The sequence below is a fragment of the Thalassophryne amazonica genome, chromosome 9 (genome assembly GCF_902500255.1).
Source record: "Thalassophryne amazonica chromosome 9, fThaAma1.1, whole genome shotgun sequence".
NCBI classification, from domain to species: Eukaryota; Metazoa; Chordata; class Actinopteri; order Batrachoidiformes; family Batrachoididae; genus Thalassophryne; species Thalassophryne amazonica.
Window position 1 is genome coordinate 19,508,412 of NC_047111.1, and position 18,762 is coordinate 19,527,173.

The following is an 18,762-nucleotide window of genomic DNA, read 5'->3' on the forward strand; positions in this document are numbered from 1 at the left end:
AAAATAAATTAAAAACCTGAAAAAAGCATATAGTAATTTTTGTTGTGAATGTAATTAGATGTTTTAAATGAAAGTGAAAATGTGTGTGTTTTTAAAAGATGAATTTACATTGATATGGCGTCCCTGCTGGTCATCCGCCTGTGTTGAGCAGTTAAATTCAATCACTTTGACCTGAACTCACAACTTGGGGGGGATGTTTCCATTTTCTTAACACAGATTTTATTTGGGTTCTTTTTAAAAATGAGGGGGTCTGGGGGGGAAAAAACATTTCTGAAATTAATACAAGACAGCAAAATAGGAACTTTTGATTTTCTTCCTTTGAAAATCAGGGTTTTCTTTTATATAAACAATAACTTTGCTCCCTGTGAAGAAACCTTCACATAAAACTTTGGAACAATTCTCAAACAAAGATGGAGTCCGGTGAAATACCAAACTGAAATAACCACTGAACGGCCTCCTTCATGAGAACTGTGTTCACTGGGGCATGCGGTGGCCGTTGCCTCCGTTCTCCATGATCTCACACTTCTTCTCCTCCGTTGAGGTTTTGAAGACATGTGCTCTGTAGAACTGCAGCTCTGTGATGCTCTCTCTGATGTCATCCAGCGCTCTGAAAAGCAAAGCCCAACAGATTGTCACTAAATGTGGTTTTTAGACAGGACAAAATTTATAGTCAGCTATTTTATTATTCATTTCTCCAAACACAACCTACAGTTGTGAAAAAAATACTAAGCCCTTTAATGCCAACAATTATTGTTTTGATCAAACAGTGAAATTTTAGACCGAAGTCTGAGTATGCTGTGTTTTCATCTTGAATATTTGTGTCTTAATGTGTATAATGATCAATTCAAGCCTCTGTTGTAGAACTGAAGATCGTTTTTGATTGGAAGGCTGAAACAAAGCAGCTACTTGGTCTCTTTTTGTATGTCACTGTACAACCCCTGGCAAAAATTATGGAATCACCGGCCTCAGAGGATGTTCATTCAGTTGTTTAATTTTGTAGAAAAAAAGCAGATCACAGACATGACACAAAAATAAAGTCATTTCAAATGGCAACTTTCTGGCTTTAATAAACACTATAAGAAATCAAGAAAAAACATTGTGGCAGTCAGTAACGGTTACTTTTTTAGACCAAGCAGAGGGAAACAAATATGGACTCACTCAATTCTGAGGAATAAATTATGGAATCACCCTGTAAATTTTCATCCCCAAAACTAACACCTGCATCAAATCAGATCTGCTCGTTAGTCTGCATCTAAAAAGGAGTGATCACACCTTGGAAAGCCGTTACACCAAGTGGACTGACATGAATCATGGCTCCAACACGAGAGATGTCAATTGAAACAAAGGAGAGGATTATCAAACTCTTAAAAGAGGGTAAATCATCACGCAATGTTGCAAAAGATGTTGGTTGTTCACAGTCAGCTGTGTCTAAACTCTGGACCAAATACAAACAACATGGGAAGGTTGTTAAAGGCAAACATACTGGTAGACCAAGGAAGACATCAAAGTGTCAAGAAAGAAAACTTAAAGCAATAAGTCTCAAAAATCGAAAATGCACAACAAAACAAATGAGGAACAAATGGGAGGAAACTGGAGTCAACGTCTGTGACCGAACTGTAAGAAACCGCCTAAAGGAAATGGGATTTACATACAGAAAAGCTAAACGAAAGCCATCATTAACACCTAAACAGAAAAAAAACAAGGTTACAATGGGCTAAGGAAAAGCAATCGTGGCCTGTGGATGACTGGATGAAAGTGATATTCAGTGATAATCTTGAATCTGCATTGGGCAAGGTGATGATGCTGTAACTTTTGTTTGGTGCCGTTCCAATGAGATTTATGAAGATGACTGCCTGAAGAGAACATGTAAATTTCCAGTCATTGATGATATGGGGCTGCATGTCAGGTAAAGTCACTGGGGAGATGGCTGTCATTACATCATCAATAAATGCACAAGTTTACATTGATATTTTGGACACTTTTCTTATCCCATCAATTGAAAGGATGTTTGGGGATGATGAAAGATGATAATGCTTCTTGCCATACAGCAAAAACTGTGAAAACATTCCTTGCAAAAAGACACATAGGGACGCATAGGGTCAATGTCAATGAGCAGATCTGATTTGATGCAGGTGTTAATTTGGGGGATGAAAATTTACAGGGTGATTCCATAATTTTTTCCTCAGAATTGAGTGATTCCATATATTTTTCCCTCTACTTGGTCTAAAAAAGTAGCTGTTACTGACTGCCACAATTGTTTTCCTGATTTCTTATAGTGTTTCTTAAAGCCAGAAAGTTGCCATTTGAAATGACTTTAGTTTTGTGTCATGTCTGTGATCTGCTTTTTTTCTACAAAATTAAACAACTGAATGAACATCCTCCGAGTCCGGTGATTCCGTAATTTTTGCCAGGGGCTGTATTAGTGTTTAACATGTGTGTTCAATAATAAATATTATGTTCTGTAGCTTGATGTTTTTCTATTATTAATGGTGCGTTTTCGTTTGTCTGCACACAATCTAAGCTGCATCCCTTATTACAAACTGTTAAGATGTACTATATTCTCCAGATCATAAGTTGCACCTGTTTAAAACAAAGCCCCTTAAAGAGGTAAAACCCACATATAAGTCATACCTTTTTCCTGCATTATCATGTCTTTAATTTGGGATTTTGGTGCATAGTTATCGTGAACTTTTTATTATGGGCATTTATTCTTTTATTATTAAGAGTTTATTTTGTATCTGTTTAAACAGTCATTATAATTTTTACTAATAATAATTAATGTGTGACTTTGTGTATACAAGTTGGACCGGAGGATCAATCACAGGACCTCACAAACTAGTGTGTCAAAAAAAAAAAAAAAAAAGAAAAAAAGAAAAAGAAAACTGACTCAGATGCTAGAAAATACAGTATGTAGTTTTCTCATACTCCACTAGGGGGTGAATACAGTGAAACAAACCTTATCACTGTACCCGCTTTGAGAAACATTTACCTGTGGGATGCTTTCTTCTGAGGCACCCTCTTGTATTCTTCGGGAAACCACCGTCTGAAGAAGACCAAGCTAGTTTAATTTTTAAAACGTGTTTGCCTTCATCGACTGCATTAAAGCTGACCTCTGACCTCTGTAGAGACCATTATTAGTGACATGTGAGTAAATAACAGGCTACAAAACAAGCTTAACTGCTCAAGTGCAAAGTAGAACATTTCCATGACTTGAGGTGACCTTTGTGAAAATGACAGATGCTGAAGTGAAATCTGGAAAATATTTAAATTCACTGATGCAATCTTCTCATGTGGAAAACAGGTGCGATCACAGCAGGATGTCTGGAAGCGGAGAAGGTATGCGAGTGTTTCCAGCACTCACCTGCTGAGCTCCTTGATGGTGCTGACATCGATGATCCTGTAGTGAAGGTGGTACGTAAACTGAGGCATGTACTTCTGCAGGAACCTCTTATCTTCATGGACTGAGTTACCTGGTGGAGCAGGAAGTAGCAGCAGACAGGACAGGAACCTGCTTTAATGTTACTGCAGTTTTACACTGCTGCCACGCCAATCACTCGTCACTCACCAGCCAGAGGACATTGTCCGGGTGGAGTGTGTTGTCTGACAAAGGACAGGAACTCGTACTCCGCTTGCTGCAGGCTAATTTTGCTGTCGCGCACAGCCTGTGTCAGTCCTGACTGAGACACAGTCAGAGAAAAACAACAGTTACAATCAGTTTGTCACTGTGGCCGTCACGCTGAAGTGGCTGAAATCGATTCTCCTAAGAACCGTGTCTCCCATATGCAACAATGAAAATGTTGAAAGTAATTAAACTTCGAAATAAGCAATAAGGACAAGTGATGAACACTTTAAACGCAGCTTTTAACTGTTTTCAGAAAACTTCTCCTTAATTACAAGTGCAGCTTAAAAATGCAGTTTTTCATTTACCGTATTTTCCAGAATAAAAGTCAGTTTTTGTTTTCCTGTATGTAGAACTAAGTTTTAACACAGTCTTTCCCTGAGGGTGAGTTCAATAATGGACAGGAAATCAGTGTAGCACATGTGCACACCACAGTCTGTGCTGCTACTTAACAAAAGGACTTTTAAATTACATGAACAAGCAAGATGGACAAATAAACAAGCGTTGGACAACACAGAGTGTTACCTGATGCAGTTTGGAGAACAAAACATATCAGATTGGCACAGATTGCTGGCTCACAGCTTTGGGAACTCTACAATAAAAATGTGAGTCCATTGGACTTTTAGATATGATTGGTATAAGTGATGTCATAAAAGGAAGTAAAAAAAAAAAAAAAGCATTCTTTGATCTCTTTGAGGTTGACATGCTCCCTGCTTATGAATGAGTCCAGTTTGGGAGTGAGGGGGCAGTGAAGGTCGACATCAACCTGCGCGCTGCAGCAGCCGCGGTCACGTGACCGAGCTGATTGCGTTCACCTGTGTGACGCCTTCGTCTCATCAAACACCAAAGTAAACATCGGAACACACAACGTTCAGCATTTAACAGCAGGATTGTTTTCCACCGGCGCGGCTTTACCGAGGCCCGAGGCGTCAGCACAGTTCCACCGGCGCGGCTTTACCGAGGCCCGAGGCGTCAGCGCACATGCACCGGCGCGGCTCCACCTGAAGCCCGAGGCGTCAGCGCACATCCACCGGCGCGGCTTTACCAGGCCCGAGGCGCCAGCGCGAAGTTATCTGACCATGGGTCCGAAGAAGGCACTGACGGCGGAGGAGGGAGACGATATCAAAAAGTTCCTGGACTTTTTGTCTGAGGAAATCTCTGTTGTTAAAATGCAGCAGAAATCCATTATGGAGCTGGTGGAAGAAGTGAAGGCTCTCCAGATCCAGAATGCCGAGAAAGACCGGCGTCTGGTGTACCTGGAGAACCGTGTTGCGGAGTTGGAACAGTACACAAGGATGAACGACGTTATTATTACAGGAATTCATATTAAACCTCGATCCTACGCACGGGCGGTGTCAGAAGACAGTGGAGGGGAGGCCAGTGAGCAGGAGGCCAGCTCAGTGGAACAACACGTGGCTGACTTCCTGCAATCTAAAGGTATTCAAATGGACTGTAATAACATTGAAGCGTGCCACCCCCTGCCCAGGAGAGAGGATGGAGACAAGCGAGCAGTTATAATGAGGTTTGTCAACAGAAAACATAAAATGGCATTGTTAAAACAGGGACGGAAACTTAAAGGAACAAATGTATTCATCAATGAACATCTGACCAAAAGAAACGCAGACATCGCCAGGAAAGCTCGTTTCTTAAAAAAGCAGGGGAAAAATTCAACAGACATGGACATCCAACTGCAAAACATTTATCAAATTGAATGGAACACCAGAACAAGCGAAGGTTATGGTAATCAGGAACATCGAGGATCTGGACAAATACGACCAATAAGGTATGAGGACACAAACACATCACAACACCATGACACAGACCAGAGGAACCTATTCATCTACTACATCATCTACATCTGGAGACAAGAAGGATATAACTCAAAGGATTGCTGATCATGGAAAAGTAGAACTGAGAACATTTAAATACACAGACCACAATGTACTGGACTTGGAGCACGACATAGACCCGGACAATAATTTCTTCTCAAATATCAATTACAGTTGTTGCTATTATACAGATGAACAGTTTAATCAGATCATTAAAACGGATAACAAATTATCAATAATCCATTTCAACAGCAGAAGTCTATATGCAAACTTTAACAACATTAAAGAATATTTAAGTCAATTTAAAAAAATATTTAACATAATTGCTATATCAGAAACATGGATCAATGAAGATAAAGGAATGGATTTTGAACTGGATGGATATGAATTTAATTGTGTAAACAGAAAGAATAAGAGTGGAGGAGGAGTGGCTGTGTATGTGGATAAGAACATGGATTATAAAATAGTAGACAATATGACAACTGTGATTGATAACTTATTAGAATGTATAACTACTGAAATATGTGAAGAAAAAAGCAAAAATGTATTAGTCAGCTGTATATATAGAGCACCAGGATCTAGTATTGAAACATTCACTGACTGTATGGGAAAAATGTTCTCAAAAACTAATCAAAAAACTGTGTTCACTTGTGGTGACTTAAATATTGATCTGCTCAATCCAAATAAGCATAAAATAACAGATGAATTTATCAGTATAATGTACAGTATGAGTTTATATCCAAAAATCACCAGGCTACCTTAATTGATAATATATTCAGCAATGATATTGAGAATAACACTGTGAGTGGATTATTAATCAATGACATTAGTGATCATCTACCAGTTTTCATCGTTTATAATAGAAACCATCGGCGGAATCAGCCAGAGGAGAAAATAAAATACAGGCGAGTGCGGACAGAGGAAAACATGAACACACTAAAGAAGGATTTACAGGAGCAAAACTGGGAAAAGGTATACAGTGAAAGTGATGTTGATAGTGCATATGAAACTTTTTTACAAATATTTACATCATTATATGATAAAAATTGTCCAATTAAACAAGACTACAGAAAACAAAAAATCCAAGCTCGACCATGGATGACGAAAGGGTTACTCAATGCATGTAATAAGAAAAATACACTGTATAGAGAATTCATAAAACTAAAGACTAAAGAGGCAGAAAATAGATATAAGAAATACAAAAATAGATTAACTAATATTATACGGGTATGTAGGAAGGAATATTATAGTAACATTATATAATAACAAAAACAATATTAAAGGAATATGGGATATATTAAATAGCATTATCAAAAATGGTAATAAAAAACAGAGTTACCCTCAGTATTTCATTGATAATAATGTCAAGAAGGAAAATAAGGATGAGGTAGTCAATGGTTTTAATAATTTTTTTGTAAATATTGGACCAAGCTTGGCAGAAAAAATTCCCAATTCCCAACCTGAGGATTGGAATAATAATCTCATAGAAAGAAATCCCTGTTCAATGTTCCTCACAGCAGTGGATGGAAAAGAAATTATAGACATTGTGAATAATTGTAAATATAAAACATCTACCGATTTAAATGAAATTGATATGGTTTTGGTAAAACAGGTCATTGAATGGATTGTAGAACCATTAACATACATCTGTAACTTATCATTTCAAACCGGTAAATTTCCCAATCAAATGAAAATAGCTAAGGTTGTGCCGCTGTATAAGACTGGGGATAGACACCACTTCACAAATTATAGACCTGTTTCTTTGCTTCCACAATTCTCCAAATTATTAGAAAAGTTATTCAATAATAGATTAGACAAATTCATAAATAAACATAAATTACTTACTGATAGTCAATATGAATTCAGAGCACATAGTTCAACATCACTTGCATTAATAGAATCAGTTGAGGAGATTACAAATGCCATAGACCACAAATTACATTCAGTTGGAATATTTATAGACCTTAAAAAGGCTTTTGATACAATCAATCATGACATATTAATCAGTAAACTTGAACAGTATGGGATTAGGGGGTTGGTGTTGCACTGGGTGAGAAGCTACTTAAGTAACAGAAAACAGTTTGTGAAGTTGGGGGAATATACATCATCATGCTTGGACAATGCTTGTGGCGTCCCACAGGGGTCAGTATTGGGTCCAAAACTGTTTCTAATTTATATAAATGATATTGTCAATGTTTCCAAAATATTAAAATTAGTATTATTTGCAGATGACACAAGCATTTTTTGTTCAGGGGGGGATTTGCAAGAGTTACTGAGGAGGATCAGCATAGAAATGGGAAAATTGAAAATATGGTTTGACAGAAACAAATTATCATTAAACTTAAGTAAAACAAAATACATGTTATTTGGCTATTGTAATACAGACATACAGGTTCAGTTACAAGTCGAGGGGGTAGATATTGAAAGGGTACATGAAAATAAGTTTCTGGGGGTGATAATAGATGATAAGATAAACTGGAAGACTCATATAAAACATATACAAAGTAAACTGTCAAGAAGCATTTCAGTTCTAAACAAAGCGAAACATATTCTGGACCACAACTCACTCCGCATTCTTTACTGCTCACTGGTTTTACCATATTTACAGTACTGTGCAGAGGTATGGGGTAATACTTATAAAGGTACAACACAATCACTATCAGTAATGCAGAAAAGAGCTATAAGAATTATTCATAATACTGGCTATAGAGATCATACAAATCCACTATTTTTACAATCCAAATTCTTAAAATTCACAGACTTGGTTCATTTTCAAACAGTATAAATCGTGTATAAAGCAATAAACAATTTACTTCCAGCAAATATTAAAAATATGTTTTTTAACAGATCAGGGGATTGCAGTCTGAGGGGGAAATTTAATTTAAAGCATCAGTGGGCACGAACAACATTAAAAGGTTTCTGTATTTCTGTCTGTGGGGTGAGGATGTGGAACAGATTGAGAGTGGGGCTCAAGCAATGTCCAAGCATGAACCAGTTCAAACAGCGGTACAAAAATATGTTTTTTTTCTAGGTATAGGGAGGAGGAAAGGTAATGAGAGTTAGGGTGTTTTTGTTTTTTGCTTCGGCTTGTAAATATGTAGTATTTTGTATGTAAGTAGGTATGTGTAGGTGTATATGTGTGTATGTTGATATCAAAATATATATATATATATATATATATATATATATATATATATATGTATATATCAGTTTAGGTGTGTAGGAATCTATGTGTATATGTGGCAAAGGGTATTACTGGTTGTGGGGAAGAAGGGGTAGGGATAAATAAGCTGATGCTTCACCCTACCCATTTTCGGACATGTTGGGTACACAGTAGGAACTTTTTTGTTGTTGTCTTTACTGATCTATCTTGTAATTGTTGTTGTATCAAATGTTCGAAATAAACAGTTTTCATTCATTCATACTGTTCCAACAAAATATTACGCGATACTTTCATAAACGATTAATCACCCAGCCGTAGCTCTGACATCACTGATTAGATGGGGCCAAACATTTCAACATCGGAGGTAACGTTAAGCACAACTGGTTGCTTTTTCCCCCTGCCTTATGTACCTTGCCATGGTGTTCTTTGCACCAGTCAGACATCCCGTCCAGCAGCTCGTCCGGCTGATGGATTATCAAATTGGGCCCCTGCCAGCAGAGGATGGAGAATTGTAATTCACACAAGAAACAGAACACACACACACACACACACACACACACACACACAAAGAACACCACCAAAAACACATTTTCATGGTACCTCAGCCAAAATATTCAGGTCCGGGTCTGTAATGATGCATGCCATTTCAATGATTTGGTCCTTGATGATGTCCAGACCAGTCATCTGAAAAAGAGAGAAAGATGTCGATACGACGTGTAAGCCACAAAGTCCGTAACAATCAGCATTTGTCCTTAAAACAGTAACTTTTAGAGGAAAGTCTGAAATTAAAATTAAAATATGCACGGTTTCCTCCCACATCCAAAGACATGCGGGTTAGGTGGATTGGAATCTTTAAAAATGTCCGTAGGTGTGCGTGTGGGTGTGTCTGTTTGTTTGTCTATTTGTGGCCCTGTGACAGACTGGCATCCTGTCCTGGGTGTACCCCGCCTTGTGCTCTATGACTGCTGGGATAGGCTCCAGCCCCCCACGACCCTTAATTGGACTAAGCGGTAGAAGATGAATGAATGAATGAACATGCCATTTTTTTCATATACACTCAACAAAAATATAAACGCAACACTTTTGGTTTTGCTCCCATTTTGTATGAGATGAACTCAAAGATCTAAAACTTTTTCCACATACACAATATCACCATTTCCCTCAAATATTGTTCACAAACCAGTCTAAATCTGTGATAGTGAGCACTTCTCCTTTGCTGAGATAATCCATCCCACCTCACAGGTGTGCCATACCAAGATGCTGATTAGACACCATGATTAGTGCACAGGTGTGCCTTAGACTGTCCACAATAAAGGCCACTCTGAAAGGTGCAGTTTTATCACACAGCACAATGCCACAGATGTCGCAAGATTTGAGGGAGCGTGCAATTGGCATGCTGACAGCAGGAATGTCAACCAGAGCTGTTGCTCGTGTATTGAATGTTCATGACTCTACCATAAGCCGTCTCCAAAGGTGTTTCAGAGAATTTGGCAGTACATCCAACCAGCCTCACAACCGCAGATCACATGTAACCACACCAGCCCAGGACCTCCACATCCAGCATGTTCACCTCCAAGATCGTCTGAGACCAGCCACTCGGACAGCTGCTGAAACAATCGATTTGCATAACCAAAGAATTTCTGCACAAACTGTCAGAAACCGTCTCAGGGAAGCTCATCTGCATGCTCGTCATCCTCATCGGGGTCTCGACCTGACTCCAGTTCGTTGTCGTAACCGACTTGAGTGGGCAAATGCTCACATTCGCTGGCATTTGGCACGTTGGAGAGGTGTTCTCTTCACGGATGATGCGAAGGAGATGTGTTGCACTGCATGAGGCAAATGGTGGTCACACCAGATACTGACTGGTATCCCCCCCATGAAACAAAACTGCACCTTTCAGAGTGGCCTTTTATTGTGGACAGTCTAAGGCACACCTGTGCACTAATCATGGTGTCTAATCAGCATCTTGATATGGCACACCTGTGAGGTGGGATGGATTATCTCAGCAAAGGAGAAGTGCTCACTATCACAGATTTAGACTGGTTTGTGAACAATATTTGAGGGAAATGGTGATATTGTGTATGTGGAAAAAGTTTTAGATCTTTGAGTTCATCTCATACAAAATGGGAGCAAAACCAAAAGTGTTGCATTTATATTTTTGTTGAGTATATTTTCTGAATGTGCAATATTTTTGTGACAAGTGTTCAACTGGATAATTGTATGAACGTATGACTGATGTTAGTGAAGGTTTTCATTCCCTTTTTTTTAATAGACCTTTTATCTATCTACACATTTATATTTTTTACCCACTTGCACTGTAGAGACGGCACCCTAATTTTGTTGTACAATGTCACATTGTTACAATAAAGATTTTCTGATACTGATTCTAAAATAATCCAGCTGGTTGACAGATGGTCTGGGCTGGGCTGCCAACACCAGAATGGTCTGCGATTGATTAGAAACAATATATGAGATGTGTATGTGAAGAAAAACAGCTCTGAGTCACCATATCAAAGGTAAAAGGGATTTTCACCCAAATATCTGCAGTGCTTGAATTTAAATTGTTGCTTTGTTGTTGTTTTTTTTTCCTATAACTATCAGACAGCATTTTTATATTCCCTACTCTAATCACCAATAATAATCATAAATATAATTGGGCAAGGTCTTTAATCTCCTAGTTGCTCCTGGTGTAATGGGCGTTTTGCATGGCAGCACATTCTGGGTGAATGTGAGTCAGTACTGTAAAGCGCTTTGAGCGTCTGATGCACATGGGAAAGCGCTATATAAATGCAGTCCATTTCCATTTTACCATTTATTTAAATGTGCTGTGTCCCTATTGTCCTTTATATCATTCTGTTTAAAACAAATTCCGGAAATGTGATAGTTTTAAATCTGTTAATCCCAGCAATCCAGGATCTATTTGTTTTGGCGGCGGTTTGTACTCAGAGTGCTACTCTAGATAAATACAAAGGTGGGGAGGCGTTTGTCGCTACTCTCTGCTCCAACATTTCGCTGCAATTTTCTGATGATTATTAACTGTAGTTTGTGTGAAGTTGAGGAGGAAGACGTGTTTTGTTTTGGGTTTTTTTTGTGATGCTAACACGTTAGCAGGGTTAGCACTCACTCACCTCCAGGTCCACCCAAACCATCCTCCCGGACTCTGGACCCCACATAATTCGGGACACCTCGGAAGCCGCCATCCGTCTCCCGGTGTCGGCGGCTCTGCAATCTGGAACGTTTCTGCGTGACTTCAAGAAACACGTCGTTCTGCCGACAAACTGCGCCGCCGCCGCACGCAAGCAAACCGGCATTCTGGGCCGAATTCTGACCTAAACTGTCGCAAAAACATTCTTCCTTACCCATAACTGCGAGCCGCAAATTCGGTTATTGGTGCAATACCGCCATCTACTGGTGGGCTGCTCTGTCCTGATGTTTACATTTGAACATGAAACCGTGACAACGCATAAAATTCAACTCACTTTATTTATTTTTTCTTACTGATTTTTTTTTTTTTTTTTTAATTTTCACACTATTTGGTCACAGAGTTCGTCACTACAGTCTTGTAACCACACTTACTTCCTGAAAAGGGCAGCCTTCTTTTCTCTTAAAGAAACTGAATGAAAAGTTAGAAAGTTATTTCCTTTTATTCAGCCCATTTTCCCGAAAAGCTCTCCCTAGCCAGTAGCCTGGAGAACATCTGTAGAACCCTGCTTCCTGGGAAGCTGCAGCTCTGGTGGTTGCAGTACGGACTACTCCCATGTGTTCTGTGCCCGCTTACCCTTTATGAGGTCCTGTTCTCAAAGGTGGAAAAGCTGGAGAGATACCTCATAGGTAAGGAAGCGACTTGGCCTTCCCAGGTGCTTCAGCAGCACTGGGCTACATGGCGACAGGTCTGTCGTCATTAAGTCCTTTAGTTTTTTGATGATGGTGGAGGCCTTGAAGCATAATGACACCTGGCATGTCTCCAGTGCGGTGTTAAAGGAAAAGAAAACCCACTGATAAAATACAGCTGGGAAGATAGACTGTGCTATAAACAAACAATTCATGCATATCAATGAAAATAAGGAGCTCTTACAACTGAAATATCTGCCTTGAAAGTCGGCATTTAAGCAGAATTTGATGATTTCATAAATGGCCGCCATTGACACAATTTTAACCAATCAGAAAAAAAAACCCAGGATCGTTTGCGGCGCTGCTGTGACGTAGGATGAGCACAGAAAGCCACAGGTGGCGAACACGCGCTGATATAAAAGTCCTCTCTCTCTCACTCTCTCTCCTGCACTCTCTCCCTCGCACTCCGTTTTCTTGCTGAGCAAACACGAAGCCTTTCAGCTGTAAAATAAAATAAATTTCTAAATGTATCATAAGTGGCACTCACAGCTCTGAATAAACACTGAAGGCTTTTGGTGGTTTTCCCGTTCAGCGGAGGGAAAGTGAATCTCTGTTCAGCTTCCCGCTTCAGCTGCGCTCTGAGCTGCTGTGAAAGCGTTTCACATCACAGCCTTGGGACAAAAAAGCGGCTGGTTTTCAGTAATAATTCAGTTAATTTTTCAGAAAATCTATGCTCTGCGGCACAGAACATTTGAACCCAAGAGCTGGGCAAAAATTAGCAGTTACCGGTGGATTAACACTTGCTTCTGGTGCCATGCGCAGAAGAAACAGCTCACCTTCAGCACAGAAACTTCCCACTGCTCCTCCCCTCCTCCCGTTCAACAGTAAACAGAGCAGACAGCACGACAGCGCTTTCACAGACATGGTTTCTCTCCAGTATGGGAAAATCCCGCAGGTTGGATCGGGAAATTCCGATCCACGAATTACATCAGTATCGGAACCCGATACTGATCTGGGATCCGGGATGTTGATTGCCGCTTACGTGCTTTGGGCTCTGCCTCTGTGGCTTTGCAGCTGCAGGCTGCAGCAGAGGTGGGGAGCACCACTGCCGCTCGGTGAGAACAGAGACTAGATTTATACGTGCTTTTTGTTCAGTTGCCAAACACCAGAAAAGTCTCTAGTGACGCCAGGAAAAGTAGCTTTCACCTAAACATCAAATCTAGGCTTGCATCTCAGATGTACCTTCTGGAAAATTGTAGCTGAACATTCAGGTCTTCTTTTTAATAAAATCCTCCTCTGTACCACTTCATCATGAAGCTGTATAACTGGTGATACAAAATGCAAAACATGCACTATGCACAATTTCTCCAATAACATACACAGAAGCCTGTAATTTCTTCTGGGTTGTCTGGGTGTCTTGGTGGCTTTCCTCACTCGTCTCCTTCTTGCACAGTCACTCAGTTTTTGACAACTGTCTCCTGCACACAGATTTACCATAGAGTGCCATACTGTTTGTATTTCTTCATAACTGATGTAAATAAAGTCCAAGACATATTCAGCGACTTGGAAATGTTCATGTATCCATCCCCTGACTTGTCTGAGGAAAACTGGCAATAAAACTGATTATTTACAGGTATTATACCAAAGGGCCCATTACTTATGCAACTCATCAGCTTGGCTTTTATACTTTTTATTAATTTATATCAAGTTGTAGAGATTTACTTTGAGTTTGAGTTTAAGGAAGATCATTTTAGAAATGTTTATACTGAGAAGCCTGATTTACTTCTTGTATTTGAAATGGCACGAACAAATTAAAATGTGTGAAATACCAAGGAGCTGAATACTTTTGCAAGGAACTATGTATATATATATATATATATATATACACACACACACACACACACACACACACACACACACACACACACACACACACACCTTATAAAAAGGAGTAATTTATTAGGAGTAATTAGTAGGTACATTGACTGGATCACGGCAAGAGCTTTCCCAAAACTCAATAGATCAATACACACTTGAGTCCATGAACAACAAAATATTTGATAACAGAATGTGATATTTCACATTGGAATTATTAGTGGAGATAAGGAAATGTATAATATTAATAATATTAATACATAATAATGTGGAAGTGAGTTAAGGTTACATACATGCTCACGTAAACATGTAAAATTCCAGAAGACCCTATAACAGAAAACCAAATCTGACCCCTGATCAATGACCTTTCAAAATTCAACTGCAACAAAAACCCACTGTGAAGTTTCATAGATGTTACAAACGAGACGCTGTGTTTATTCTCTTCCCTTTAATTAATTGACAGGATGCTGCAGCAGCTTCAATTCCACAAAGTTCTTTTAATTTACTTCAGCATTTTGTTGCCTTGTTTAGTTCCCGGGACAAGACTGTTCTTCATCACATCTCGATCCTGCTTTCTGATTTTATGTGCATGTTTCTGGCTCAGTGGGCTGGAGAATTCCTGTTTGCTGCATCAGGACAGATGTTCTTTTTGAAGTGTGACGGCAGAAATCAGCTTTTAAGTGAAGTCTCAGCGTCACACGTTGGACGGTAGAAGTTTATGTAACAGTGACTTCTTGATGATGCCGAGTTAAAGCAGTAAGTGTCTCACTATATTCATGAAAAATTTGCTCTTTATCCTTTTATTTTTATTTCTTGGACAGTTCACCTCAAAATGCTGAGTTCAAATGCAGCGTCCCACTTCCCACATTTAACCTATAGTTCTGTCTCCTACCTGAGGATGGAGCCAAAGCCTTGTCCATGATTTCTTATCCAAACTGAAAAGCATCTTCAAGGAAACAGCCACAACATGTCTATACATTGGAGAAACAGTGACTCACAGGTTATGGAGGAGACCAGAGGGCCAACAGGGCAGAGAAGACATGAAAATGACATAATGATGGAAGGAATGATGATGATGTGCTAACTGTAGCCTTTAATCCCACAGGTGCATCCATGTCTATGTTTCTGGACTGCAATCCTCGAGGATTATTAGCTTCTTGACTAAATCAGTATTACCAGGATGGACAGCTTGGAGGTTACCATCAGCAGTTCAACTCACAATTGAATTTAAAAGCCTTCAGATGGGATGAGCTCACTGAAGAACTCATCCCATCTGCTCAAAGTGATGTTAATCAGTGAAATCACCTGTTGGACACAGTTGGACATGCCTGGAAGATCTCCTGACAATCAGCTGGTATCCTCACCAAATGCCCGAAACACCCCGTCTAACTCAAAGCTTTCCGAGTGCTCAGACACCTACTAGACAAACCACATTTCCACTGCTTGTTTCTGCAACCTTGTCCTTTCAGTCATTATCCAAAGCACATGACCATAGGTGAGTGTGGCTCAGCTCTTTCTTCAGCACAATGGTCCAGTACAGTGTCCACAGGACTTCAGATGCAGCCCAAGTCCTCTGTGATCTCACACTCCAACTTGACCCCACTCGTGAATAAGACCCAAAGACACATGAACTCCTTCACTTCAATTTTTCATTTCAATTTCATTTCCTTTATATAGCGCCAAATCACAACAGAGTTGCCTCACGGCGCTTCACACAGGTAAGGTCTAACCTTACCAACCCCCAGAGTAACAGTGGTAAGGAAAAACTCCCTCTGAGGAAGAAACCTCAAGCAGACCAGACTCAAAAGGGGTGACCCTCTGCTTGGGCCATGATACAAACATAAATTACAGAAATAATTCACAGAACAATTCACAGACGAATATACAAGAAATTGCTGTTGGTGCACAGGACAGGAGGATCGCCAACACATACACAACTCCCATCTCTGGATGGAGCTGCACCTTAAACAGAGAAAAAACAGAATCAGGCATCAGAAAGACAAAAAATACTGTATAATTTGTCAGCATTAAACAACAAGAAAAACAGAAGAAACACTAAGGTGATCGCCGGCCGCTAGCCCTAAGCTTCACTAAAAGACCCAGAATTTAGGTAAAGTTGAGGCCGCGGCCCGCTCCAATTACTAATAACATGAATTAAAAGAGTAAAAAGCGTAAAACAAAACTGTACCAGTATGCTAGCCATATGAAAGGGAAAATAAGTGCGTCTTAAGTCTGGACTTGAAAGTCTCCACAGAATCTGATTGTTTTATTGATGCAGGGAGATCATTCCACAGAACAGGGGCACGATAAGAGAAAGCTCTGTGGCCCGCAGACTTCTTATTCACCCTAGGGACACAAAGTAGTCCTGCACCCTGAGAACGTAAAGCCCGGGCCGGTACGTGAGGTTTAATTAGTTCAGCTAGGTAGGGAGATGCCAGTCCATGAATAATTTTATAGGTTAGTAGCAGAACCTTAAAATCTGATCTCACTGGGACAGGAAGCCAGTGAAGAGACACCAAAATGCATGTAATGTGGTCAAACTTTCTGCTTCGTGTCAAAAGTCTGGCTGCAGAATTCTGAACCCTAATGCTAGACTGCGGTAAACCAGAAAATAGAACATTGCACTAGTCCAATCTAGAAGAGATGAACGCATGGATCAGGGTCTCAGCATCAGCCATAGACAGGATGGGACGAATCTTCGCTATATTTCGCAGGTGGAAGAAAGCAGTCCTAGTAATATTTCTAATATGGAGACCAAAGGACAACAAAGGATCAAAAATTACCCCAAGGTTCCTCACTTTGTCAGTGTGATGTATGACACACGAGCCTAGGCTGAGTGTTAACTGGTCAAATTGATGCCGATGTCTCACTGGACCAAGAACCATCATTTCAGTCTTTTCAGAGTTTAAAAGTAGGAAGTTTCTAGACATCCAACTTCTCACTGCTGCAAGGCAATCTTCTAAGGATTTTATGTGAATGAGATTACCAGCAGTTATAGGCATATATAACTGAGTATCATCTGCATAGCAGTGAAAGGTAATCCCAAAACGCCGCAATATGTGCCCAAAGGGTGCTATATAAAGGAAGAAAAGCAGGGGTCTTAAGACAGACCCCTGAGGAACCCCAAATTTCATGTCACTAAGGTTAGAGGTAGTGTTACTGTACAAAACACAGTGAGAACGACGGTCAAGTATGATGTCAGCCATGCAAGGGCACTCCCAGTAATCCCAAAATGATTTTCCAGCCTATCAAGTAGAATATGATGATCCACGGTATCAAATGCAGCACTGAGATCTAACAGCAGCAGAACCATAGTGGTGTCTGAATCCATTGTAAGCAGAAGATCATTCAACACTTTAGTGAGAGCCATCTCTGTGGAATGATATTTTCTAAAAGCAGACTGCAGTGGCTCAAAGAGATTATTCTCAGTAAGATAGTCTACAAGCTGTCGTGACACCACTTTTTCCAGAGTTTTAGAGCAAAATGATAGATTTGATATCGGCCGATAGTTTTTCAATACACTAGGGTCAAGATTAGGTTTCTTAAGTAATGGTTTAATCACTGTAGATTTGAAACGTTTAGGAACAGATCCAGAAGTTAAAGAAAGATTAATAATTTCCAGTACAATTGGCCCAAGAGTGGGCCACAGGTCCTTACACAGTTTTGTTGGTATAGGATCAGATAAACAGGTTGTGCTTTTTGTTGACGTTACGAGTTTCGTCAGCATGTCTAGAGAGATACTATCAAATTCTGTAAATCTAGGTAATATCTCAGTAGTGGCACCCACCTCAATAGCAGGGTGTAGTGGCTGGGTTAAGGCATGCTGGGATATGTTTAACCTAATGTCTTCTATTTTCTTCTCAAAGTAATCTAGGAAATCTTGTGCTGTAAAAGGAGAGCGAGCTACAGGTGGTTGTCCATGAATAAGTGTTGCCACCATGTCGAACAAGAACTTTGAGTTATGCTTGTTTTTGTTGATCAAATAAGAGTAATAGGTCCGCTTTGTAGCCAATAATGCATGCTTATAGTCTAAGATAGTATCACGCCACGCAAGGTGGAATACTTCTAATTTTGAACGATGCCATTTCCGTTCTAGACCTCTTGTTTTATGCTTGAGGTCACGCAGGTAATCATTGAACCAAGTTGACTGCGATTTGGGGGAGCGCAGTTTCAACACAGGTGGTGCAATCATGTCGAGTGTCGTTTTGAGCACTGAGTTTAAACTATCCACAAGTCTGTCTACTGACTGGGTATTTGTCAAAAGTGAGGCTAAGTCATTAGGCAGTCTAGCTTCTAGTTCAGTCTTAGTTGAGGAGTTAATGCATCGCCGTAATGATAAATAAGGTTGTTGTTCCACTAAACACGGCAGTGAAACTGTAAACTTAATAAGTGAGTGATCAGAGACCACTGATGTAAGAGGCATGATGTCAATATTCGTGACAGTA

The 18,762-nt window shown here is 39.9% G+C and overlaps 1 protein-coding gene across 1 annotated transcript; it reads right to left on the bottom strand.

Moving 5' to 3' along the window:
• Nucleotides 1-302: 302 nt before the first annotated feature.
• Nucleotides 303-11,914, bottom strand: smfn (small fragment nuclease). Its single transcript, XM_034177742.1, has 7 exons — nucleotides 11,740-11,914; nucleotides 9,212-9,295; nucleotides 9,022-9,099; nucleotides 3,566-3,677; nucleotides 3,362-3,470; nucleotides 2,990-3,043; nucleotides 303-607 (listed from the first exon to the last, which is right to left on the bottom strand). The coding sequence occupies exons 1-7, from the start codon at nucleotides 11,809-11,811 to the stop codon at nucleotides 475-477; spliced, it is 642 nt and encodes a 213-aa protein (XP_034033633.1). The 5' UTR covers nucleotides 11,812-11,914; the 3' UTR covers nucleotides 303-474.
• Between the last annotated feature and the right edge of the window lie 6,848 nt (nucleotides 11,915-18,762).